Source organism: Hemiscyllium ocellatum, chromosome 34 (genome assembly GCF_020745735.1).
Source record: "Hemiscyllium ocellatum isolate sHemOce1 chromosome 34, sHemOce1.pat.X.cur, whole genome shotgun sequence".
NCBI classification, from domain to species: Eukaryota; Metazoa; Chordata; class Chondrichthyes; order Orectolobiformes; family Hemiscylliidae; genus Hemiscyllium; species Hemiscyllium ocellatum.
In genome coordinates, this window is record NC_083434.1 from 24,373,856 (window position 1) to 24,400,744 (window position 26,889).

Sequence of the window (26,889 nt, forward strand, 5' to 3'; positions counted from 1 at the left end):
CGGGTCAGGTGAATTGGCCATGCTAAATTGCCCGTAGTGTTAGGTAAGGGGTATATGTATGGGTGGGTTGCGCTTCGGCGGGTCGGTGTGGACTTGTTGGGCCGAAGGGCCTGTTTCCACACTGTAAGTAATCTAATGGTCTGAGCCATGAAAGCAAGTGTGCCAAATGCTGCCGTTACCACCCTGTCTATGTGTGACACAACTTTCAAAGAACTTTGTACCTGAATCCTTAGGTCTCTCTGTTAGACAACACTCCCCAGGGTCCGAACCATTAATTGCATAAGTCCTGTCCTTGTTCATCCTACCAAAATGCAACAACTCACATTTATCTAAATTAAACTCCATCTGCCATTCCTTGGCCTATTTAATCAGATCCCTTTGTAATCTTAGATAATCTTAATCCTCAACTTCACTATTCTGCCTTTTTCCCCATAGGCCTTGATTCCCTTATTGATTGAAAATCTGACTAGCTAGCCTTGAATAAATTTCCATTATATAATATTCCATTCAAAGCTCTGAGGAGATTACTTGGAAATTTTTCTAAACAATGCAGACTAGACTCTATAAACTGCAAATGACACAAGGTCAGACTGTGGTAGAATGGCCTTCTGATGATATGTTAACGACCATGATTGCATAGTCAGAGCTTTCCGTGCTGATCAGAGATCAATACTGAGCAGACAGTATAGATTACTGGTCTTGAACTGAAGCAGGCTATGACTAATTACAAACAGATCTTTACCTCCAACCAGAAGACACTCTAAGGTCAGACTGCTTCCAGGAATGCTTGAAGAAGGAAGTCTTGCACCCATACAAAGCTCTAATGATCTCACGAATCCCAAAGTATTTAGCAATCATTTAAGTACTTCTAAATATGATCATTATGAAATGTAGGAAACAACAGTCAATTTTCATATAGAAACATCCCACAGACAGCAATTAATAAAAATATCATATCTCTTTTTGATTAAATTATATATGAACCCTTCCCTGCTCTTTGAATTAGTACTAGACAGGTAAAACTGGCTATGATTTAACATTGCATCCACAGATAATATATTATCAATGATACACACCCTTCACTAAGTGATATAAACCCCTTTACTTCTGCTCTGGCAGTGTCAGACTATATTGTATCCTCAGGTCTCTGGAGATGCACTTGAACAAATCACCCTCTGATTTAAAGGTGAGAAAGTTATGAAGGTGTCCCCATGGTGCTGCAAACCGTCACTGCTCCGATAATGGCCTAGATGATGATGCGTTTGTCTTTCATAAGATGACTGGCATCATTTGGTGGAATCCAGTTATCCTTCAGGCTGGAACAGAAACAGCAGATCATTATTCATTTGCAACTTTTCTCATTGATCAAACCCTGATAGAAATTCATGTCCTAAATGCTTATTGTAGGCAGTCATGTGCAAGACAATATAGTCACTGATGTTCTATTGATTCCTAGAACAATGAGATCATTAAAGTTTCTGCTTCTGTACTAGATCCAACTACTGTTGCAATTATAAATCTGAGGTTACAGGTTTGGCCAAATTGCAGTCCTCTGCCAACCTGGCACTGGTTAGCCTTTCCTCTGTAGACTGGTGTATGGAGAAAAGCTTGCAAGTGTCCTCCGTCTGGTATCAAGATGCAGTGGTTTGAAACACCTCTCTCACTGACTAATCGAACTGACCTAGCCTCAGAAAACAAAAATGCATCATATCTAGGGTGTAGGTTTGCTCGCTGAGCTGTAGGTTTGATATCCAGACGTTTCATTACCTGGCTAGGTAACATCATCAATGGCGACCTCCTAGTGAAGCGAAGCTGTTGTTGCCTGCTTTCTATTTATGTGTTTGTCCTGGATGGGGTTCCTGGGGTTTGTGGTGATGTAATTTCCTGTTCGTTTTCTGAGGGGTTGATAGATGGTATCTAGATCTATGTGTTTGTTTATGACGTTGTGGTTGGAGTGCCAGGCCTCTAGGAATTCTCTGGCATGTCTTTGCTTAGCCTGTCCCAGGATAGATGTGTTGTCCCAGTCGAAATAGTGTTTTTTTTAAATCCGTATGTAGGGCTATAAGGGAGCATCCATTCCGACTGGGACAACACATCTATCCTGGGACAGGCTAAGTAAAGACATGCCAGAGAATTCCTAGAGGCCTGGCACTCAAACCACATAAACAAACACAGATATAGATACCATCCATCAACCCCTCAGAAATGAACAGGAAATGCCATCACCACAAACCCCAGGAACCCCATCTAGGAGAAAGATATAAATAGAAAGCAGGAGACAACAGCTTCGCTTCACTTGGAGGTTGCCACTGATGATGTTACCTACCCAGCTAATGAAACGTCTGGATATCAAACCTATAGCTCAGCGAGTAAACCTACACCCTAAACCTCAAGCTGAGCTACAAACCTTGCAAATACATTCATATCATTATGAGATACGTAAACCATTCAGAATATTCTGTAGCTGTGAGGAATTGAAGATTGACCATCTGGTCACTAACTGTCAACAACGGAGGAGAAAATCATATTCTTAAATTCTGTTTTTCTTTTGAGCTTTCTTTGAAATTTTCCTTCATCTGTTGTTAATATGTTGGAAGTGGGACAGAGCAAAGAAGGCTGTTTGACCAATGGTCAAGAATCAGAGTTGAAAAGTGTGGTGCTGGAAAAGCACAGCAGGTCAGGCAGCATCGGAGGAGCAGGAGAGTCGATGTTTTGGGCATAAGCCCTTCATCAGGAATCTGATGGTCAAGAACCTCCAGGTGAATAGGGAAGTCTGGGCACAGTGATGATGGGCATCGCAGGTGACCAGTGGTGAGAAAATGGCAGTTAGATTAGATTAGATTACTTACAGTTGGAAACAGGCCCTTCAGCCCAACAAGTCCACACCGACCCGCCGAAGTGCAACCCACCCATACCCTTACCTAACACTATGGGTAATTTAGCATAGCCAATTCACCTGATCCACACATCTTTGGACTGTGGGAGGAAACCCACGCAGACACAGGGAGGACGTGCAAACTCCACACAGTCAGTCGCCTGGGGCAGGAATTGAACCCGGGTCTCTGGCGCTGTGAGGCAGCAGTGCTAGCCACAGTGCCACCGTGCCGCCCACATTGTTCATGCCACCCAGAAAATGCCAACCAGCACTGGTGATCTTGCATTATGCTGTATACACTTTCAGTCATCTGGTGCTGAGCTTGTCACTTGAGCTTTGTGCATGGCTGACAGATAATATTTTTGGCAGGTGGAATCTGGTAGTTCTCATACATTCAGCCGATTTAAAATCCCTCAAAGCGAGAAACTTGTTTTTGAACCATGTTTGGAAATTCACATCCAAACTTGTTCAATTTGCCTCTTTACTAGAAATGTGATTGAAATTTGTTCCAGCATAAGGCTTACACATTTGCCATGATGGTCAGGGAAAGAACAGAAATTCATAACCTTTGAACCCAATTTCCTGAGTCCCATTTCTTTGTACTTCCATCATTTAATAGTTCCCAGTGTTTTTTAATAAATTGCTTTCAAAGGCTAAAAGACATTCAATTGTTACAATAGAATGTAACACCAGCTTTCAAAATCATTTGCATATGAATGTTGCACCCTCGTTCCTTGATAAAACAGGAAAGAAAAATATATCATGTAGAAGTGCTCACAATCCAATCCTGAACTCTTATAATGGATTAGTTTGCAAAGGCAATGGGTGCTTACTTCATACAGATCTGAAGGTCTCAGCCTCTGCCATTTACCCTGATGGGAGCAAGATGAAAAAGACCAAGGTTTGTTCAGTTCAATATGTACTATGTACACTCATCCTAATGGAGTTATTAACTAATCATGGTAATTAATGTCAACAAGAGATCCAGGATTTATACAGAAAAAGATCAACTTCCAGTGGTGGAGGAATTTAGAAAACTAGGTCCAAAATCACCACCTTCCTCCAAAACGTTTGTCATGTCATTAGCATTCATATGCCATGCCAACATATTATTTTCTGAAACGAATGTAATTTCATACTGATCCCTGTATGGGGAGAGTGTGAAGCAGTGAATTGTTAATACTGCACCGTCTCACTCGGAGCTAGGAATGGCATACTGAAACCAAGCACACGGTCTGTCTGTATTGAATTAGCTGATCTCAGCTGCAGTGGTAAGGAGGACGTTACAGTGACTGTTGAGCACTTCCTAATTTCATTGCAATATTCCAGGCTATGGTCAAGATATCAGGATGATGCACCATTACATAGCTTATGAGGTGGGTTAACTTATAAAGATAGTTGATAGTGTACTGACCAGGAATGGTGCCTGGTGGTGGGTCTCTATAACTTGAAGCGAAGGGAAAGCAAACTGATTAAATAATGTAAAATGGCCAGCCGTCTGTTCTTATAATCTAACTGTCATACATGTCCTGTACCAAGTAGATGCTGACTGATAAATAGAAGTGGAGACGGATGCTTTTGCCTTACCAGATTTCATTTATAGTGGTGTTTTCTCTGAGTGACTGAAGGAGGTATGTGGCTCCATGGGTTGTTATCTTGTTTTGAATCAACCTGCAAAATATTTATTACATTCCTAGTGATTTTCCAGTGTCCATATACCTGTATGTATGGATATAATACATAAAATATCATTCCCTACAAATGTTACCACTGCAAAGCTAGTTGTTCATCTTCTAGTAGCTAATACAGGGTCTATCCTTACAATAAAATAAAATAAATGTGAAAGGGCAGGCTGGGGTGCATTGAAATGGAATTGGAGAATATGGATATACCAGCACCACATGGGCTGTACCGAATAAAGAAGATGGCCCACCACCACCTTTTCAAAGGCACTTAAGGATGTGCAGCAAAGCACACTATGTGAAAGATTAAAAGAAATATGAGATAGAAATATCAGAGTAAAACATAAGTGATTCAAACTTGTGTTATCTGCAAGAAGATCAGTCAAAGGATTGTGAACCTGCTGACTGCACAGGAAATCTTCATTTTAGTTGAGAGGTTGAATACACAGGCATGTGATGCGGGATGTACACAGTTTTTGTGAATGGTGAAGCTCGACGTTCTGCAGATATGATTAGATTAAATTTCCTACAGCGTGGAAACAGGCCTTTCGGCCCAACCAGTCCACACTAACCCTCCGGAGAGCAACCCACCCAGACCCATTTCCCCCGACTAATGCACCTAACACGCTATGGGCAATTTAGCACATCTTTGGACTGTGAGAGGAAACCGGAGCACCTGGAGGAAACCCACACAGACACAGGGAGAATGTGCAAACTCCACACAGACAGTTGCCCGAATCTGGAATCGAACCCGGGACCCAGGTGCTGTGAGGCAGCATTACTAACCACTGGGTTCAGGTTCTATTTCACTGTTGTAGAAGAAACATTGATCCCTCTCAGTGAAGAGACCTCTTCTATTAATGTAGCCTCCAGAGTGTAGGGATGGGAGGTGTCATGAACAGCAATCAGGCCCTTTACTGCAGGCTGGACGGGAACACCCTTTCTTGCTGTACTGTTCTATGTTCATTTCCAGGTACATTACAATTTTGAATTCCTTTTGTGGATATGGACATTGCCTGGCTCAGCCAGGATTTGTCCTCGAAAAGGTGGTGGTGAGCTGCACTTTTTGAACTGCTAAGTCCATGTTGTCAGGGAGGGAAATGTAACATTTAGCCTATTCACAATGCGATTCAAATCTGGATTTTTAAAATTCATTTGTGGGATATGGGCATTTTTGGCTGGCTGGCTGGCATTTATTACCCACCTCTAGTTACCCTTGAGAAGGTGGTGATGAACTGCCTTCTTCAATCGCTGTGGGTTGACCTACAATGCCATAACAGAGGGGATTCCTGGATTTTAACCCAGTGACAGTGAAGGAATACTGATACACAGCAGGAGGGTGTGTGATGTAGCAGCATCTACTGCCCTTGTCCTTTCATGTTGTAGAGATAACAGGTTTGGGAAGTGCAATGAAAGTGAGTTTGATGAGTAGCACATGGTACGCAGTATACTAACTCTTGGCATTGTGCAATGGTGGTCAAGTGCATGAATGTTTAAGGCAGTGTGTGGAGTGCTGATCAAATAACCTGCATTCTCTTGGATCATGTCAAACTACTTGTATGATGCTTGAGCTGCACTCATCCAGGCAAATGAAGCTCTCCATGATGTTCCTGACTTATGGCCTGTAAATGGACAAAGTCAGAAGTCACACGACACCAGGTTATAGCCCAACAGGTTTATTTGAAATCACAAGCTTTCAGAGCACTGCTGTTTCCTCAGGTGAAGTCAAATAAACCTATTGGGCTATAAGCTGGTGTTGTGTGATTTCTGACTTTGTTCACCCTAGTCCAACACCAATACCTCCACATCATTGTAAATGGACAGGCTTGGGAAATCAAGAGGTCAGGCACTTGCTGAAGAATTGACCTCCTCTTACAGCCACAACATTTCTATATATGTACAGTTATGTTTCTGGCAAATGATAACCTCCAAAATGTTAGTAGTGGTAATGATGATGCACTGACAGTCAAGGGGAGTGATTTAAAAACGGCCAATATCAGGCATGTGTGGTGTGAATGTAACATGCACTTTTCAACCCAAGCCTGGGTGTTCCCTGGATCTACATGTTGTTATGGACTAGCCCAGACCACTCAAAACATTCTTGAGCAGGTAACCAGACCATAACTTCTGCAATTTGTTTCGCTAAGTGTACAGTGAAAGTTAACTGGAGTAAGCTGGCTAGATTGACCACAAAGGTTTAAAATAATGAAACACAAAGACCAAAGAGCCCCTACAAAACTCAGCCTATCCAAACTAGACTTAATTATGTTGTTCCGAATATACACACCAGTCCCAACAAGCAAACCCCCTTAAAGACCAGTAAAAAAAAGGAACAGAAGCTTACAGGTTGAATTTAGAAGGGTAGAAAGAGAGAGAGCCTGTTCACACAGTCCACTGCTAAATTTCCAACTAGTTCCTTACTGAACTGCTCAGCTAGAGAGCTGACCACTCCCCTTTCATTACACAGGTCATTTGAGCTATAGGGAGCAGTTGAATAGGCTAGGGTTGTTTTCCCTGGAGTATTGAAGGCTGAGGGGTCACCTTATAGAGGTTTATAAAATCCTGAGGGGCATGGATAGGATAAATAGATTTTGTCTTTTCCCTGGGGTGGGGGAGTCCAGTACTAGAGGGCATAGGTTTAGGATGAAAGGAGAAAGATATAAAAGAGACATAAGAGGCAACTTTTTCCACTCAAAGGGTGGTACGTGCATGGAATGAACTGCCAGAGGAAGTGGTGGAGGCGAGTACAATTGCAACATTTAAAAGACGTCTGGAAGGGTATATGAATACGAAGGGTTTGGAGGGATATGGGCTGGGTGGGACCAGAGTGGTTTTGTATATCTGGTTAGCATGGACGAGTTGGACCGAAGGGTTTGTTTCCATACTGTACATCTCTATGACTCTATGAGGTCACTTCTAAAACATGACCACTTTGGCCTGAAGTCTCACCTGTTTACATGTAAACAAAAAGGCCTCTCAATACCCTTTAATCTCTGTACCAAATCAGTCTAATCAGCACCAGGAAATGTTTAGAACCCCTCTGAGAAAAAAACAAGGACACAGTATCCTTGAGAAAAGGAACAGCTATTAGATAAACGGGGCCAGCATTGTGACAATATTAACACCGATGTCTTCAGTATCTGAGGAGTTATCGTTGGTACTGAATAGTGTGCAATAAATGGCAAACATTTCAAAGTCTGATCTTACAATGGAAGGAACGTCATTCATGACGCAGCTGAAAACATTTGCATGTCGAATGTTACACTGTGGAACTCCTACAGCAATATCCAGAGGCTGGGGTGATTTGCCTCCACCTTCCTTTGTGCTAAGTATCACTCCAAATAGTGAAGACATTTCCCCCTTGTATTCCTATTGACTTCAGTTTTACAAATGCTCCACCATGTTACACTTGACTAAGACCATAAGATATTGGAGCAGATTTAGGCCACTCAATCCACTGAATGTGTTGACCATTTGCTCATGACTGATATGTGTCTCAAGCCAATTTGTCTGCCTTCGCCCCATGAACCTTGATCCACTTACCAATGAAGAATCTTTCTATCTCCATCTTAAATAAATTCAATGACTTGGCTTCCACAGCTTTCTACAGATTCCACAGATTCACTGCCCTCTGGCTGAAGAAATTCTTCCTCATCTCAATTCAAAAGGTTCATCCCTTCACTCTGAGGCTGTGCCTTCCCGCCAGGTTCTTGTCTTTCCTACTAGTGGAAATATCTTTTCCATGCCCACTCTATCCAGGCTTCTCAATATTCTGTAGAGATCTCCTCTCATTCTTCTGAACTCCATCCTCACCCACTCCACATATGACAAGCCACTCATCTCCAAGATCATTTTGTAAACCTCCTCCGGACCACGCCCCCACCCCACCCCAATGCCAGCATATCTTTCCTCAGGTACAGGGTCCAAAACTGCTCACAATATTCCAAATTCAGCCTGACCAGAGCCTTGTACATCCTTTGTAGAACATCTCTGCTCTTGTTTTCTAGCCCTCTTGATATGAATGCTAACCTTGCATTTGCTCTACTGACTGCTAACTGAACCTGTACATTAACCTAAGGGAATCCTGAACTAGGACTCCAAAGTCCCTTTGTCCTTCAGATTTCTGAAGCTTTCGCTGTTTAGAAAATAGTCTATGCCTCTGTTCTTCTGATGAAAGTACGTAACCTCACACTTGCCCACGTAGCATTTCTGCCAGATGGAATACAATCTTGATGTCAGCTTCATTTATTCAGCTCCTTTGTCCGTGTTTGCGCAGGGCTGTAGAGATGCCAGGAGTCAAGTGACTTTAGCAGATCCCAAACTGAGCATCGGTAAGCAGGTTATTATTTTGATAGGGCTGTCACTTGCACTAACATTTTCAGCTGCTTCATGAATGACTTTCCTTCCATTGTAAGATCAGACTTCGAAATATTTGCCACTTACTGCACACTGTTCAGTACCAATGGTAAGTCCTCAGGTACTGAAGACATCTGTGTTAACATGTAGATCCAGGAAACACACAGGCTTGATTGAAAAGTGCAAGTAACATTCACGGCACACATGTGCCAGATATTGGCGATTTCTAAATCACACCCTTTTACTGTCAGTGCATCACCATTACCGCTCCTAATATTCCCGATCACTTTGACGATAAAGAATAGGCTAATGGGCAGGTAGATAGTTGGATTAGATTTGTCTTGTTCTTTGCGGCAGAACATATCCGGGAAATTTTCCCATTACATGGTAGATGGTTTAGCTATACTGGAACAGGTTAGCTGGAATGGGGTTGGTTCTGGAGCACAGGTCATGGTACTGCTACCATGGTAATCAGGGCCCATTGCCTTTGTTGTCTTTTGTGCCTTCAACCATTTCCTGGTGTATCATGGAGAGAATTGATTTGTCTAGCTGGCTAACTGCTTCAGGGCAACTCAACTTTATAGAAGAGAACCTGAATCTGACAGATGTAAAGAATTAACACATATTTCAGGCCTGGGTAGCGGTCTTCTCTTGTTTGTCCTTACTGACATGGAAGGTGACGCACCTTGAGCCAAACATCTGTGTACACTTCCAATCCACCATTTTGGAAACCTAGCTACCAGAGAAATAGTTGATACTTGGACCAAATTCTAGGTTGGCATTAGCATCAAGCTAACAAAAGGATGGATAAGGTAATAAGCACCTGATTTGTTTTAATAGTTGGAGTTAATGAGAATGCAAGAACTCATGATTACAAAAAGGATGCAAAATTATCTTCAAGCTCATGTGATTATGACTCCAACAACAGTTTCTAAAGTGCCCACATTTGTAAGGGGATTTAGATGATTACCTGAGTACGCCAAACGATACATGAGCAAGAGTGGGATTTGAAACAGAAAAGACTGGGAACACTGAGCAGGAGTAGCAGTATTCAAGAAATTCCAGCAACCAATGCTCTAAACTGTTAGTCCTCCTTTAAGACCAGGAGACAATACAGATGCACAGCATTTAAAATGCAGCAGAACAAGGAACAAGGGGGGACAGAGGGGAGGAAAGAGCCATGGTCATGGGACAAGAAAGGCTTGTGAAGTCTTGTAATTGAGAGAAAGGAGGTAACTAAATGTCAGCAGGAAGTCTGACAAGAGAAGTCAAAGAAAGTACATGTGGTAGATACAGATTGTCTGTGAGAGATCGTTAGAAAGAAAGGTGTGGTGAAACCAGCAAAATGGGGAAGATGGATGGTCCCACACATCCAGTAGAAGTAGGGTGAAAGGTAGGTACTGTCATGGCAAGGTGCTACCTCTCACTTAGTTTCCAGTCTGGGACATTCACTGTCCAGTGCAAACCTAACAGTGGGATAAGTTTATGGGATTCATCTGCAATGAGAGGCACTGGGCTGGGCGGTTAGAGGAACCTCGATTATCCGGCATTCGATTATCCGAATTTCGGATTGTCCGACAAGATCACAAAGTCCAAATGCTTGGCTAAAATATGTTATCCGGCATTCGATTAATCAAAAAAAAACTCCCTGCCTGTGTCCTTCTGCTAATCAAGGGTCCTCTGTGCTCTGTTGTGATATTCAATTATTCACAAAACCAGTTGCGCAAAGATTGCCAGGGAGAACTGCTACTTAAATATCACAGCGAGCAACGGAGGAGCACAAGATATGAGTGCTACACCTTCTGTTCCTCTGGGTTACGGTTGATACTGCAATTGAACCAAGGACTGGGTTCAGCAGTTGAGAGAATGTGTTACCATTTGAATCATTTGAACACAGTGGGAGAGAAGTGGAGCAGAGCTGAATGGAACAAGAACGGGTTTAGAATATGCTGTACTGCCCTATTTCTGTGATATTTAAGTACAGCTGTTCCTCTTGCTTCCCAGCTTCAGGCTAAGTCAAATTCCACTGTTTGTTTCTTCATATGTTACTGTACAGAACCCAACTGCTTCAGAGAACTTATTTATGTATATGAAAATATTTTTATGAATAAAGTATAATTTTGAAATGAAAAGGTTTCCCAGCTTCAGGCTAGGTACCTGCTGCTAATTAAAGTTTTGAACTTGGAAAGAAAGCTTACATTCTTGCCACTCAACAGAATGCTCAAGTCTACCTCTTCAGTCACCTATTCTTAAGAGTTCCTGAACTTCTGACTATAACCTGGCTCCTTTCAGTGCACTTTGTGAAGCACCTTAGAGTATTTAAAGGTATGTAATTGCAAGTGTTTGAAAGGTCAAAAGGACATCCTTAAAATCACTGAGCACCTATAGTCTTCCAGGGTGCAGAAGTCCAAAATTGTATCTGTGCCTTTGAGCTCAGAGTGCAAGTATTTTCCAATGTCAGAAAAAGTCTGCAGGCCAGCAGTAAGGAAATGCCATTTTCGTTCTGCATGCATGGTTGAGCTCTCAGCTTACATTGGAAGAAAGCTGGAACTAAACAAGATGTCATTGCACACAGTTTCAGGAACTAAGCAACTAAAAGCAAAAATCCCTAACAGTGATTTTTATGACAGTTTCAACCCGTGGCATCAGTCCTGTGATGTGACAAGAGTTTAAGATCTCATTTCAGAGGCATACTATTAAATATTACCATAACTTTTCCAGAGATGTGTTAACTCTTAGCATTTCACCAAAGCTTTCAGCTGATGCATCATCTAAATCATTTTGAGTCAACCTGCAAAACACAGAAAGTCAATACCGTAAATTCAACATTAGTATTTCTGATCAAAATCTCCCTGCATGATAATTCCAGGTTCATAAACCTCATATCCAATTTATAATAAATGTTCAAATATATGGATCATTATTAATCCAGAGCATTCATCACTTTAAACAAAATAATATTATTAATACATTTTTAAAAATTTGATAATACTTATAGCCTTCTGTTCAAGTTGACATATGCCATTATATTGAATGTGGATTAAGGTTAAGTTATGAACTTGAACATAGTTCTTGCATTTGCAGTAATATCATAGTCCTTAATAAAAGGGCAACTTTAAATTAAAATGCATATTATATATATATATTTGTACCCTAAGTCAAAGAGATGTACTGCATGGAAACAGACCTTTTGGTCCAACTTTAAAATGCCTCCTTTTTTAACTTTACACAAGTTCTGCATATTCTTAAATATCAAATCAAGGTTTCATACAAAGTCCATAATTATGATGAGAAAATCTTATGAACATCTGACTTTTATCCAAGAATTTTTGCTTGTTGATTTGTTTTTTTAAATTAGTTTTTACTCTGTGATTCCTTCCATTTTCAACCATCAATAAACATTCCGAGCAAGTCAGTAAATGCCAGTCAGTACCAGAGTATTTTTAGTGAGCTGTTCTTGCAGAGTGCCTTGGCCAGATGTTTGCTGCCCTCTGATGAGATCTGGTTTGCTGCGAGGCTGGGAAAATATGAAAATAAGTGATTTATTTTCTTTTCTAGTGAATTCAGGCCCTGACCAGTCTTAGAACTCCATACAGAAACAAAAGTTTTCATTGGAATTTTGCCCATTCCCTTTCAGCATTCCAATGGACTGTTGCCTCTGACATTGTGGACCAGTCCTTTCTTTGCAAGTGCAGGAATTATAACCCCTTTCCTTCCCTTCCCTTCCCACCATCCAGGTCTTCAACACTCTACAAGGTAAAATCGCAATTTATGTGTACTTCTCTGAATGTGGTGTCATGGATTTACTGGTTGCTATGCAATCTCCCGTACACAGAGGAGACAAAAATCAGATTGGACCTGCTTTGTGGAACACCACCACATCCACAAGCATGACACTGAACTTGTAGTCTTTTAAATCTCTTCTTTGATCTTGTTCTATCTTCAAATCTTACACTGGCAGCATGTTATCTTTCAAATGAGTAAATTTTCTGCCTTTCAAACTTTGGTTATCATCTTAAACTATTGACCGCATTGTCTTCATTTGTTTCAGATGGCAGATGCTTCCAGTGTTTCTCATTTACACTTCTACCAGACTCACTATTACTTGTCTCATCATCACCTCATTCAGACTTCTTTGTCCTTCTTTTTGCCTTCCTTTTTGTTCTATTGGCTCTCTCCTACTTTCCATGCCCCTGTACCTGCTTAAAACCTGTTTCATCTTTAACTTTTAACATTATGGGCAAAAGGCCTCTGTCCTGAAATATTAACTCTGTTTGTCTCTCCACAGGATAACCTAGAGGATTTTCCTGCATTTTCTGCTTTTTTAATCAGATTTTGTAGCATCGACATTTTTGCATTAATATAGAATGGTATGGAGTAAAGCAAGCGAGTCATCAGTCAGGATTTGGAAGCAAGCCATATAAAGAAATGATAGACTGCATCTTCTGACATCCTGAGTGGCAAAATCTGAACTTCAGTCGTGATTTGGATCAGGGCTCCATTTGAAGTCCTGATGTGCTCATGTGCACTTTAATTGCCCACAAAGTCTCTCCTATGCATTGGGAAGCTAGGATGCCAATTCACAGAACATTTCAGAGAACATCTCTAGGGGAGACATACCAAATAACCACCGTGTCCCCTCCGTCTAATCCGCCAAGGACATGCAAGTCCTGGGCCTCTTCCACAGCCAAATCCTAGCCACCCAATGACTGGAAGAAGAGCACCTTATCTTCTGTCTTGTGACCCTTCAGCCACACGGCATCAATGTCTATTTCACCAGTTTCCTCATCTCCTCTTCCTTCACCTCATCCTGGATCCAACCATCCAACTCAGCACCACCCTCTTGAACTATTCTACTTGTCCATCTGCCTTCCCACCTATCCTGCCTGTCCATCTTCCTTCCCACCTATCTATTCCACCCACCCCTGTGACCATTACCACCCCCACCTGCATCTTCCTATTGCCTTCCTAACAACTATTCCCACAGCCCCATCCCCACCCCCCTCCAAATATCTCTCAGACTCCCCTCCCCCACATTCCTGATGAAGGGCTTATATCCGAAATGTCCATTCTCTTGCTCCTTGGATGCTACCTGACCTGCTGTGCATTTCCAGCACCATACGTTTTGACTTTGATCTCCAGCTTCTGCAGTCCTCACTTTCACAAAATGTGAACGTCTGATAAAGTCTGACTTATGCTTCCTGGGACACTACATGAAGATACCGTACACTGATCTCAGTATCGGAGATTTGGACTACATATGCATTGCTCACCCAGATATTTACCCTTTAATATCATGCAGTGTAATCTCTGTTGTGATTCAGTGATTAGGCAACATAACATCACCTCTCTGCTGACCAGAGAGAACTCTCTCTCTCTCATTCTCTCTCTCTCTATCTGACTGCAGCCCCCCCCCAAACAAATCTGACTATCTTCCAACTCACCACATCGAGCTCCCATCCAAATAGAATTAGCTATATTGTCACCTGTGTACAGTAAACTTACAAGCTACCAGTTATGCATTCATAAGCACAAAGTCTGAGGGAAAATGTAAAAAAATAAAGAAATAAAAAGTCCAGTAATAAATTAGAAAACCAGAGACATTAAAATTCGGATTATCAATCCTTTCAACCCAGGCTGGGCTGAGATTCACCTCGGGGCTGGGAGTCCGGGTCCACGCTGAGGCCGGGAGACATTCTTGCTGCCATTTTATCCGCTCACACACCCACTAAGAGATTTGAACATTTAAAAACTTACCTGAATACAGTTGCTAATGTCAGGAAAACTAGGCAAGTCCTCTCTTTATTGTGCTCGCCCATGTTCCTCCTGAAAGGCTTTGCTGAGCCATTGCAGCTCCGGTAGGGATCGGAAGTCCGGGCCAAAACAGTGCCAGCTGGTCGAGGCGCAAACATCTTCCTGGCTAGTGGCAATGCACCAAGTACTGAAGCTAACTGGAAGGTTTGGATCTATGGTTTGTGTGAGAGAGTGGGGAAGTCTTGCTGTACTTTTCAAAGTAGGCTAATGACACTCATTCTAAGCGCTGTTTACACTGCTGCTTCTTCAAACAATGTGGGGCATGTTAAAACAGACATGATGGAGCCTGGGGTCTGAACAAAGGGAGATTCGGCTGGCAACAGAAGCTATTTGGTCTATGGACTGGTGATGAGTTGTTGATTACAAAGGCTTTGTTCTGTCTGCCGCCAACTATGTGATTAGCTCCCAGGTAGCTTAGCAGCTTTTGGGTGTGAACAAGATGATCAGAAGCCTTTGGATACCAGAAAGGAAGGTGCAGTTTTGTCTCTGTAGTAGTGAAAAAAATTCCTGCCACAATTTACCCTTTTAAGTTAAACCTTTTGGAAGATGCTTAATATCAATTAATATCAGTTTCTTGAAGGTCAATCTTTCCTAGTCCTTGTTACTACAGAACACAGCCCTTAGAAACTTTAAACCACAAAAAGACTTCAGAAACTATCAGCAATAAATATTTACCTGGCCTTACCTACTACTTACCAATCAGTTCTCTCCTTCGGAGCTTCTACTGCTGCAGTAGGGTAAGACCACTCTTTTTTGTTTGATGTCATGGTTTTATTACAATTAAAATATTCATTTAAAAAACCTACAAAGGCTTTTCAAATCCATTCTATACATTCTTTGCACAGAGAAAAAAGAGAAAAAGGCCTTATAATTTGACATCCCACAAAGCTACTGTGCAGTTGCAAAAAGCAAAGATATTTTTAACCAGTGCAGGAAAAATATTTACATAAAGTTTGAGGCTACTTAGGGTCTGAGAACATTTACTCTTTGTTTCTTCATAACTAGCAGGAGGTCCTTCCCATACCTCCTCACTGTGATGCTAACTGCAAGGACGTTGTTCCCAGATTAGATGTCATGTGGTCAAATTTCCTGAACACTACCAAGCTGAATTGGATATGCGGAAAACATGTTCTTCCAGTCCACTTTTCAAAATGCCCTCCTGATCCTTTGACAATGATGGAACATTAGTGTTCTGTTCTTTTGTTCACCCCACCTCACGTTATGACATTTTGGTAAAACGTACTTTGATGTGATGATGTAGAATTGAACACTTTGATACAGCACTTAAATGCCTCTCTGACCATTTAGCAAAAAATACATGCAAGTAACATAATTATGAATTAGTTACCTCAGATTCTTCAAACTCTGGTGATTTTCCAATGCCTCTGCAAAGGCTACAACTCCTCTGTCTCCTATCTGATTTCCCCAGAACCTACCAATAGTAAAAACTTAAATTATTTGATGAATTCTTTGAAATTTCCAATCTGCAAGTAAACTGGCAGAGATATTTTAAAAAAAATTCTGTTTAATGATGTTCAATATAATTGTTTTGTATTTATGGTTAAGAAACAGGGACCTACCTTTTATATTCTCAAGATCTCCCAAAATATTTAGCAGAGGATGAATTACTTTCTGAACAGCAGTCATCATTAAAATGTTAAAGTAGCAAATATGGTGACTGATTTGCACTTGCCTTTGAAAATTGAATATGGTTCTTCAGCCAGTGCCATCAATAACAATTTCCTAGCCGTCAGCTTGGATTATTGTGCTCAAGTCTCTAGAGCAGAACTTGAACCTTTGAATTCAAAGGCAAGAGTTCTACCACAAAGCCAGGCTAATATTGACCTGTACTGAGTCTAATTCTAATTTACAAGGCTCTGATCTTGTCTTGGTGAACACAAACATTCTCACAATCTGCTCTTCAGCTGGCCAGCTTTTCTGTTACATCAGATCCTTTTTACAGTGAGCTGATAATGAAGGAAAAGATGAACCAGCTACCCTAACACTGTGAAATAAAAGAGTGACTCATCAGAAGGAATGTCAAGGTTAATTTTGTTCTCTCTCGTTCCTATTCTCTGACTCACAGGATGGTGCTGAACATGTGCAAGATGTATACAGGGGAAGAAAAAGAGACAGACGAAAAAACATTTTATTCCTATAATCTCTTGTTTAAATAGATCATAAATCTGAAAATTCAACAAAAGTGCCACCTTCCATTAGTATCTCTGTGTATTTTCCAATTAATTTCTACTTCTGTAAATTACTTTCTGTCAAGTTAATTTCAAATATTAGCTTTGAAACACAAAACTGAAGAAACAAACAGTAGAATATGACTTTGTGTCTGTGGTTTCTCTTTTTATTGAGCTTCCATGAATGAAAAAACTAATGAGCTGTCAAAGCCAATTATCAAAGAAATACATTTGATTTCTTTATAAATTTGTGGCCAATCAAGAGATGTCAACTTTTGTAGAACTGTGCCATACTAATTAAAATCATAATTATGAGTTTTAATCCCTTGCTTTTCATGGATTTCTTTTATCAGGAGTTTCTATTGGATAAATCTCAGGGGAGGTCCCTATTATGTTTTTCCGATATGTCAGATCAAGTGGCACCAAAGAGTAATCATATTATTGGCATCTTTGAGTCAGTATGTACTTTAGCTTCTACATCTGGTTCTTGTAATAGAAGGATGCTGCTTCCATCCCTCCTCTGGTTTGGGTATAAAGACTTTTTCGATTGGAGTATTGGACAAAGAGCTATTAGCGAATCTTAATAAGGAGGAAATTTTGCCTAACAAGATATAATTCATTGGCTGATGTGAGTTAGTTAGAGATTGTCACTAAGGCTGCTGGGAGAGTGTGATGACAGGTCCATGCACTCTGAAATCCAATGCTGTCCTCCTGATTTGTCTGCATGAGACTGTATGACATTATTAGGTTTGGTAGAGCTTAATGCAATCTCCAACATTAACCCATTTCGAACTATTTTTTCTCCAACACTCTGCACCTGCATATCTCCCAACCCTACTGTGTATTCTGCTATCCAACTTACCCGGTGTCTTCAATGGTTTTACTTTTTTGGATTGCTTTAGCTAAGCAAGTTCCTCCTTCATGGGTGATCATGTTTGCTCCCATCCTATTTGAAGATAACATCATATGAAAAAGGAAGTGGTTCTTTGGTAGTGAACTCTTATGAGGAATAACAGGTTTTTTTTAACCACAATAGAGTGACTCACCTTAAATTGACAAGACTGGAGCAAGCTTCAATCAGTTCAGCAACATCCCTTGCGCCAACATCACTAATGTAATTCTTATAAAGTCTGAAATAGAGTTGGTCACATGGATATCAGCCATTCAAAAACCAATTTTAAACAAAGAGAAGACTGAGGTAATTGTGGTCACAAAAGCCATTAAGCCCATTAGTTCATCCACCCAGACACACTCTACAATCCCCATCTCTAGCTAATTTTTTTCTCAAGTGATTCCAGTGTTGTCATAAAACCATGAGATACTACAGTGTTGAAAGAAGCCATTTGGTCCATCATGCTTCTCATGAATGAGCGATTAATCCCAATCTTCAATTGTTGCCTGTACTGGAGAGTTTCAGTTATGAAGAGGGATTGAATAGACTGGGTTTGGTTTCCTTTGAGCAGAAGGGATTGAGAGGGGACATAATTGAGATGTATAAAGTTGAGGGGCAGAGGTTGGGTAGATAGGATGATTTAAGTTAAATCAAGAAAATTTAGTGATGTAAGGAAAAAAAATTTTCACCCAGAGGGTGATGGGAATCCGGAACTCACTGATGGTGGAGGCAGAAACCTCATAACATTGAAGAAATATTTAAAAATGCGTTTGCGGCACAAAGGCTATGGGTCAAGTGATGGAAAGTGGATTTAAAACAGTTAGCTGGTTATTTTTAACTGAAGTGGACGCTTTTCTGTAAGCTGTAAACCTGTATGACTCTATGACTTTTCCATAGCTCTTTTCCCTTCCAGTATATTTATCGAATTTCTTTTGAAAGCTACCATTCAATCTGCTTTTACCACCCTTTCGGGGTTTCATTTCAGATCATCAAACCTGTATCCTCATCTCCCCTCAGTAATTTTGCACAGTATTTTAGCACTTTATCACATGGTTGCTGTAGTGGAAACATGTTTCACTTTGTTCCCTCAATCAAAGCCAGTGTGTTGTACATGTTTACTCAATCTTCCTGTAATTTTCTCTGCTCTCAAGAACAGCCCCAACTCATCTGAACACGTAGCAGAAGTCCCTCAGTCCTCGATTTGGCCTCTCTGACTCTGCCTGACAGTTCATTTGCTGATATTTCCTTTGCATGATGAATTGTCTTTCTAACCTCTGTTCAGTTCTTCCAAAGATTGCCATAATCTGTCCCAAGTTCAAATTCACTGATTTTTTTTCCCCAAACATTTAATTATTGCTGTGTCTCAGAATAGTCAAATGCTGTCTCCTAAAAGCTGCATCCATTGCTGAGCACTAGGGGGCTTACTTCTCTAACATGCAGATGCAGTCAGAGGCATCAATATGGTGTAAAACAAAACCCATTTTGTGAAATACTATTCAACCATGCTTGCCTTTTTTTAGATTAGTTTAGATTACTTATAGTGTGCAAACAGCCCTTCGGCCCAAAAAGTCCACACCGACCCGCCGAAGTGCAACCCACCCATTCCCCTACATTTATCCCTTCACCTAACACAATGGGCAATTTAGCATGGCCAATTCACCTGACCTACACATCTTTGGACTGTGGGAGGAAACCGGAGCACCCGGAGGAAACCCACGCAGACACGGGGAGAATGTGCAAACTCCACACTTTATTGGTCAGTGCATTGAGTGTAGAAGTTGGGAGGACATTGTGCAGCTGACATGACATTGGTTAGGCCACTTTTGGAATACTGCATTCAATTCTGGTCTGCCTGCTATAAGAAAGATGGTATGAAAGTTGAAATGGTGCAGAAAAGATTTACAAGGATGTTGCCAGGTTTAGAGGGTTTGAGCTATAGGCAGAGGCTGAATAGGCTGGGGCTGTTTTCCTTCGAGTGTCAGAGGCTGATGGGGTGAATCAATAGAGGTTTATAAAATGACAAGGGGCATGGATAGGATAAATAGCCAAGGTCTTTTTCCCAGAGTGGTGGAGTCCAAAATTAGAGGTCAAACATTTGAGGTGAGAGGGGAAAGATTTAAAAGGCACCTGAGGGGCAACATTTTCATGCAGAGGGTGGTGAGTGTAAGGAAAGGAACTGCCAGAGGAAGTGATGGAGTCTAGTACAATTACAACATTTAAAAGGTATCTTGATGGATATATAAATAGAAAGGGTTTAGAGGGATATGGACCAAGTGCTGGCAAATGGGACTAGATTAGGTTAGGATAGCTGGTCTGCATGGACAAGTTGGATTGAAGGGCCTGCTTCTGTGCTGTACATCTCTATGACTCTAGAACAAAATGTTGATGAAGAAGGATCTCCAATCAGTGATATAAACTAAATGGCCATCATTGAAGATTGAGTGAAGGATTGAAGATCAACTGAGATCAGGGGTGGTGCGATGAGATGGGGAGGGAAAGCTTTCTCAGTATAAATTCACAAGCAGCTTATCAAGAATTGATTTCTAACTTGCACACCCCACCATGCTGTGTGTATTGTGAATTATCCACCCACTAGAGGAGCCCCTTGAAGTTCATCCCACTGACCTTATGGGAATTGATTTCTTACAAAGGTAGAGTACCCCAAATGTATGAATTTCAGCAAGAAATTTCATTCACATGTGAATGACTGACTACTTCCTGTGCAGGTGATGGTAAATCTGACCGCTCAAACCATTAGCTCTCATTATGCAAAGATCTTGTTCACATCCCAGAGCAGGTTAACACTCATCAATCAATAGATGGACCATTGCATTTTTTTTCTCTTTCAGTTTAGCTTACAATTATTTCCCATTAATTTGGTTTCTAAGGCATGAGCTGGTAGATGGGATGTTTCCATATAATCTACCTATCTGGCCCCTTTGTTGAAGCAAGCTTTTATTGATATACCGGCTTCCATAATGTCAGAACATCCCAAAGTGAATTGCAATACATTGCAGGATTCCTGCAATGGAGCAAATGTGGCAGCCAATTTACACACAGTTGGCTCCTACAAGCAACAGTGATAAGGCTACTGAAGTGATGTGAGCTGGGAGCTAACTATCAGTCTGGACACATTTAAGATCCCCTCTGTTTTTCTTTGAGAAATATGATTATGGAATCTTTTCTGACCATCTGAGAAAGCAAAGAAGGGCTTGGTTCAGCCTTTCATTTGAAAATAAATGGAGTCCTTTGTCTTGCATCCAAGCTACAGAATAGCACTCAAAGAGCATGAATGCAGCATGTGAACATATGGGCTTGCAGATGTTGGAAGAAGCATAGCAAAAACAAAAAAGCAAAGACACAATCTACGTTAAAAAAAAATTTAACCATAGACTCTAGGCATACTATGGTCATATGCTCTCACCCGAGTGATCTGATCTTCTGATGCTTTTTGAGTTCTTCTACCAAGATGTGAACTCCTTGGTCTGTGATCTGATTTACACTCAACCTGTTTCATTAAAAAAGGTATGTCAGATAAGGACTAATTTGTCATTAACTGTGGTTCCAATTAAAGATGCTATTTCATGAGTAACTTTACGAGTAAAGCTGAATTTTGCCAGTGTTCTGGTGATGGACTAGGGAGCAAGAGGACGAGTAATACGGCACGGGAAACCATGAGGATGAAAGCCTGATATCTTCCCATCTCCATACTATAGTACCAGCAGTGGGAAGGTCAGGAGTGTGACCAGTCGAGTCAGTTAAAAATCTGATTAACTTCTCACCCTATCTACACTTTGCCCTCATCAGAAGGACCCACTATTACATGGGGAGACTGCCAGGCTTAACTCTAGCAAATTCACAGTGGGTTTCCAGGGATCGGTTTGGTGGCTTTTGGTTTTATGACTGTTTCATGACTCTAAGAGAGGACCCTTCCAACAATGCTGATCTCTGCTGAGTGGCAAAGGCCATGCCATTGATTTATGCATGTGCTCAATACTTGCTGAACAGAACTTGTCTGATCTTTGAGGGTGCATTGAGCCCCTCCTTTCACATGCTGCAGTCTCATTAGTGGTCTCCATTAATCATGCTACTGTGAAAACTGCCAGCTGTATGCATAGCCCAGCAAGTCTGCCATCCTCTATCAGGCATCAGTCCTGGTGGCAGTCTCTTCATTGGCTAGCAATTGCAAAATGCCATTGAAGGATCCTGCTGTCATGGTGCCAGCTCATGCTTTAAGGAATCTTTCAATACTGACAAAGTGGGGAAGGTGATGATCTCCTGGTGTTATTGCTGGATAATTAATCCAGGAACCTAGGTAATGTTCTGGGGACCTTAGTTCAAATCCTGCTATGGCAGATGGTGGAATCTGGAATTCAATAAATATCTGGAATTCAGAGTTTAATGATGACCACAACACCATTGTCAGGAAAAAAAAAGCATCTGGTTCACTAATGTCTTTTAGGGAAGGAAATTGCTGTCCTTACCTGGTCTGACCTACATGTGACTCCAGACCCACAGCAACATGACTAACTCTAAACTGCCCTTTGGGCTATTTATGATGGGCAATAAATGCTGGTCTAGCCAGTGACACCCTCATCCTATAAATGATCAAAAACACTCACCCCATAGATTTGTTTAAGAAATCAAAATACAACTTAAATCACCCGGATAAACTATTTAATAATATTGCATGAGCAAAAACATTTTAGAAGTATATTTTATCTTAGTTTGGGTGTACAGAGTATAATTCCCAAGCTGATATGTTACTCCATATAGCGAATAATAAAGACTGATGATTAGAGTTACAGAGAATCATACAGCATGGAAACAGACCCTTTGGTCCAACCAGTCCATGCTGACCATGTCCCCAGACTAAGCTAGTCCCATCTGCCTGTTCTTGGCCTTTATCCCTCCAAACCTTTCTTATTCATAACCTTATCCAAACGTGTTCTAAATATTGGTAACTGGACCTGCAGCAATCACTTTCTCTGGTAGTTCATTCCATACACAAACCACTCTGTGTAAATAAAAACATTGCCTCGCATGCCCTTTTTAAATCTTTCTCTTCTCACCTTTTATAAATACGCCCTAGTTTTGAACGCCCCCATCTTAGGGAACACACCCTTGTCATTCACCTTATTTATGCCTCTCATGATTTTATAAACCTCAGTAAGGTCACCCCTCAACCTCTTATGCTCCAGTGAAAAATATCCCAGCCTTTTCAGTCTATTTTTATATCTCAAACACTCTATTCCTGGCAACATCCGAGTCAATTTTTTCTGAACCTTCTCCAGTTTAATTAAATCCTTCCTATAACAGGGCGGCCAGAACTGCACACAATGTTCTAGAAGAGGCTTCACACATGTCCTCGACAATGACAACATGATATCCCAACTCCTGTACTCAAAGGTCTGAACAATGAATGCAAGCGTGCTAAACAACTTTTTTACTACCCTGTCTACTTGTGATGAATTATATATCTGAATCCCTAGGTGTTCTACAACACTACCCAGGGCCCTACCATTAATGGTATAAATCCTATCCTTGTTAGTGTAATGGATATTATTGGATAACACATAATGGATAAAATTTTGCAATGAGAAATGGAAAGTGGGAAGAATGAACAGAAACAATATAAACTGAATGCTACAATGTTAGAGGAAGTTCAGCAGCAGAGTGTTCAGGAGGCATGAGCATCCAAATTGTTGCTGAGTACAGGACACAATGAGAAGGCCATTCTTTTAAAGGAAAAAGATCAAGCAGAATCTTTGACATTATTAATAGGGGAAGGAATAGTATACAAGGGCAAGGTGTTTGTGCTGAATCTTTATAGGATCTTGGATTAAACCGTGTTTTCGAATTCTAAGTATCACCCTTCATCGAGATTGTCACGAATGCCAACAAGGAGGAAGAACTGCAGTTATTGTGGGGGAAATTGGAATAGCTCAGGTTGTCCTTCATAAAGCACAGAAGATTCAAAAGAAACTTGACCACGAATGGTTTTGATGGAGTAATTAACAAGAAACTGTTTCCAGTGGAAGAAAGGGTAGGAGCAGGGACATTGCATGAAAAGATGGTGAAAATTGATTCAGTAGTAACATTGAAAGCATGTAGGATAAATGCTGGGCCATAGGGAAAATGCAAGGGAGTAGAATTAATTGGATAGTTATATCAAAGCATCGCCAGAGGCACAGTGACTGAATGGCCTTCGATATTATCTTTGGATGATCAATAAAAATTGGTTAGGACTCTTATTTGAAATAATACCACCATCTTTGAGTTGGTTTTATTTACAATCATGACAGGAGGCATATAGGCCAGAACTGGATTAATGTCTTATCTGAAAGGTGGTACTTCTGACTAAGTGGCATTTCCACTGGAACAAATTGTTGGTCTAGCTGGTGAAAGAGTCTAGCTTGAACCTGTGACTTTGAGATAAGAACACCATCAACAGAAGCCAAGGTTGGCATCTTAAAATTAAGATCACTATTGTATGGCAAGGGTGAATTCTAACGTCCTAAGTACTATTGAAAAAACATCTCGATTCCATGTGATGCGTACAGAAAGTACCATAATCTGGATATAAAGCTTACTTGAGGACTGTGAGCTGACTGAAACAGGAGACCATTTTCTTCACCCCATAATCATTGATGTTGTTATTGTCCATCTCCAGTGCAAGGGGTGTTCGGATGTGATGCAAAGTAAAAGCAAGGGCACCGCAGTCTACAGAAGAAACATTGCAGTAGTTCAGCTTTATGTAATCAGCATGGATCCCTTTGGCTGCCAGTTTGGCTGTTGCTCCATTCTGCATTTCGAATATGTACCTTATCAGCCATAAAAAACGTGGTAGCACATGAACCTTACAGCCGTCTTCAAGGCACAAGCGAGGAAGCTTTTTCAAGTATGTCTTCATGCAGTTGGACAAGTAAGACGCCAGCACTGATTGCTTTTTCTTAATGGTCGCTGGAGATGCGAGGTTTAGCAACAGATCAGTGTTGCTATTCGACAGCAAGCCACAGAGGAACAGCATGGTAAATTGCAGATGTTTGCTGAAAGGCTTGAGGATATGTGTCGAGGAATACTTCGTAGGGCTCAAGAAAGCTAAAGCTGAATCACTTAGCTTGTTGTTTGACAGTTTTGGTACATTATTATTCTTGAAGAGTGCAAGAAAGTCAGATGGACAGATCTCATCATCTAGAACTAATAAAAATGCAGTAAAGAACGACTGAAGTGTTATGTGAATATATTCATAAGTTGATTGGTTCCCAAGTCCATTATAATGGCCAACAGTTTTGATGAAGCCCAGCTGTAAATCTTCTTCTGAAATATTTGCTGCTGTGACTGTCCCCTGACTGAATGTAAAATTTCTATTTTCAATGCCTTTTAGAGCTAGCTTACCAATTCGCATGAGGATTTCCTTTTTGGTTCTAAACAGGTTTACCCGGCTTCGTGCACTTTTTTTATTTGGATTGGCCTGAGAAGAATGGTTGAGGAAGACTTCAATCATCACCAGGTAAATATCAGTCAGTATAACAGAATGTGATAACCACTGGGGACTACAATTGGACTGCGAACAATCATAACATTTAAATATAATCCAACAAAACAATGGCACTGAACATAAATTGCTCAGGTGGGGGTTTGTCTCCAGCTGGCCTAAAACAAAACTTCGCTGGGTCTCATTTTTGAAGAACTTCTTCAAATATTGCAGCAAATGGTCCTTGGAAAAGCCCTTTAGTGTCACTCTCTTCCTCACCATTCTCAGTGGTAGCTCTGTGCCAGTTCTTGCTGTCAATAGTTTTTTGGAACCTTTTAATAACTTACCATGAAGAAGGCTCATTAACAGGGCAACAGGATGTAACGGGTCAAAGGGTGAAGAGATTATAGGGATATCACTAAGATGACAGTCAATGTTAATTTCATCAAACCCATCTAGTGTGAAGAGAACAGAGTCTGGGTGTTGTTGGATGTAACTAAATATCTCATCAGGGTCTTTGTCTGGATAAGAATTGTATTTGAACAGTAGATCTCTGAGAGAAATCTTATCTTCCTTTCTAAAACTATTAAACATTCGGCATCTAAATTTGAACAAGAATTTAACACCAGTACACAGCTCTCCTTTGGACCATAGGTTTTGAAATCTCTGGAGCAGTATAGTCTTACCAACCCCAGCATCACCAGTTACAACCACTGTCTCTGCATCCTCATTGATGATTCCAGTGTCACTGAACAAATCCTCCAAGTAGGAAATGCTTCCTAGGATCTCATTTGTTGAATTAACTAATTCCATGAGAGTATCTGTGTACATATCTTCAAATAGGGTATCTTCCTTTTGGGTATATGACAACGTGAACCTTGTTTCTCTTTGCAATTCGATTCTGAGCTTTTCAGCATATTGGCAAACTGAAAGACAAACACAGTACAATTTTTTTCACAAACACATTATCAATGATCTAATTGTGGAAAGGCTTTTTTTTGTCAGTACTTTCTACAGGGTCTTGGTGAGGCATTCTCATTGGCTAGTTGGCAAACCAGCAAGACATCTAACAGTGAAGACCCATCAAACCATACGCCATTAGAGAAACTACTAGTAGACCTTCCCCTGGAATCAAGATCCTGGGAATGAGGAAGTCACCCAGAGACAACTGTTGGCTAATCAAAGACTGCAAGCTCTGGTGCTCACCAGCCATCAGGGAGATGACTACAACTGTTGGCACACCCAGAGTTCCACGATTATGTAGTAAAATCACAGAATACCTACAGTGCATGTAGAGGCCATTTTGCTTATCATGTCTGCACTGACCCTATGACGAGCATCTCACTCAGACACACCCCACCCCACTCCCATAACCCCACATTTCCCATGGCTAATCCACCTAGCCTGTACATCCTTGGACACTATGGGGCAATTTACTAAGGCCAATCTATCTAACCTACACATCTTTGGACGGTTGGAGGCAATGGCCTGGTGGTGTTATCGCTGGACTGTTAATCCAGAGATCCAGATAACATTCTGGAGCCCCGGGCTCGAATCCCAGCATGGCAGATGGTAAAACTTGAATTCAATAAAAATATCTGGCA

General features: G+C 41.0%; 1 protein-coding gene across 2 annotated transcripts in view; it reads right to left on the reverse strand.

Annotated features, from left to right (window-relative positions):
- Positions 1-1,001: 1,001 nt before the first annotated feature.
- The window catches only part of LOC132832207 (nucleotide-binding oligomerization domain-containing protein 1-like), a 46,098-nt gene continuing 20,210 nt past the window's right edge, over positions 1,002-26,889 (reverse strand). Inside the window, exons 4-12 of one of the 2 annotated variants that reach the window (XM_060849995.1) lie at positions 24,402-26,211; positions 21,233-21,316; positions 17,963-18,046; positions 17,779-17,862; positions 16,076-16,159; positions 12,347-12,430; positions 11,621-11,704; positions 4,463-4,546; positions 1,002-1,316 (exon numbers count right to left, since the gene is read on the reverse strand). In XM_060849995.1, the coding sequence (XP_060705978.1) occupies positions 1,247-1,316; positions 4,463-4,546; positions 11,621-11,704; positions 12,347-12,430; positions 16,076-16,159; positions 17,779-17,862; positions 17,963-18,046; positions 21,233-21,316; positions 24,402-26,211 (2,468 nt within the window). In that variant the 3' untranslated portion in view covers positions 1,002-1,246. The remainder of the gene's footprint in view (positions 1,317-4,462; positions 4,547-11,620; positions 11,705-12,346; positions 12,431-16,075; positions 16,160-17,778; positions 17,863-17,962; positions 18,047-21,232; positions 21,317-24,401; positions 26,212-26,889) is intronic. The other variant, XM_060849996.1, reaches the window with a different exon arrangement.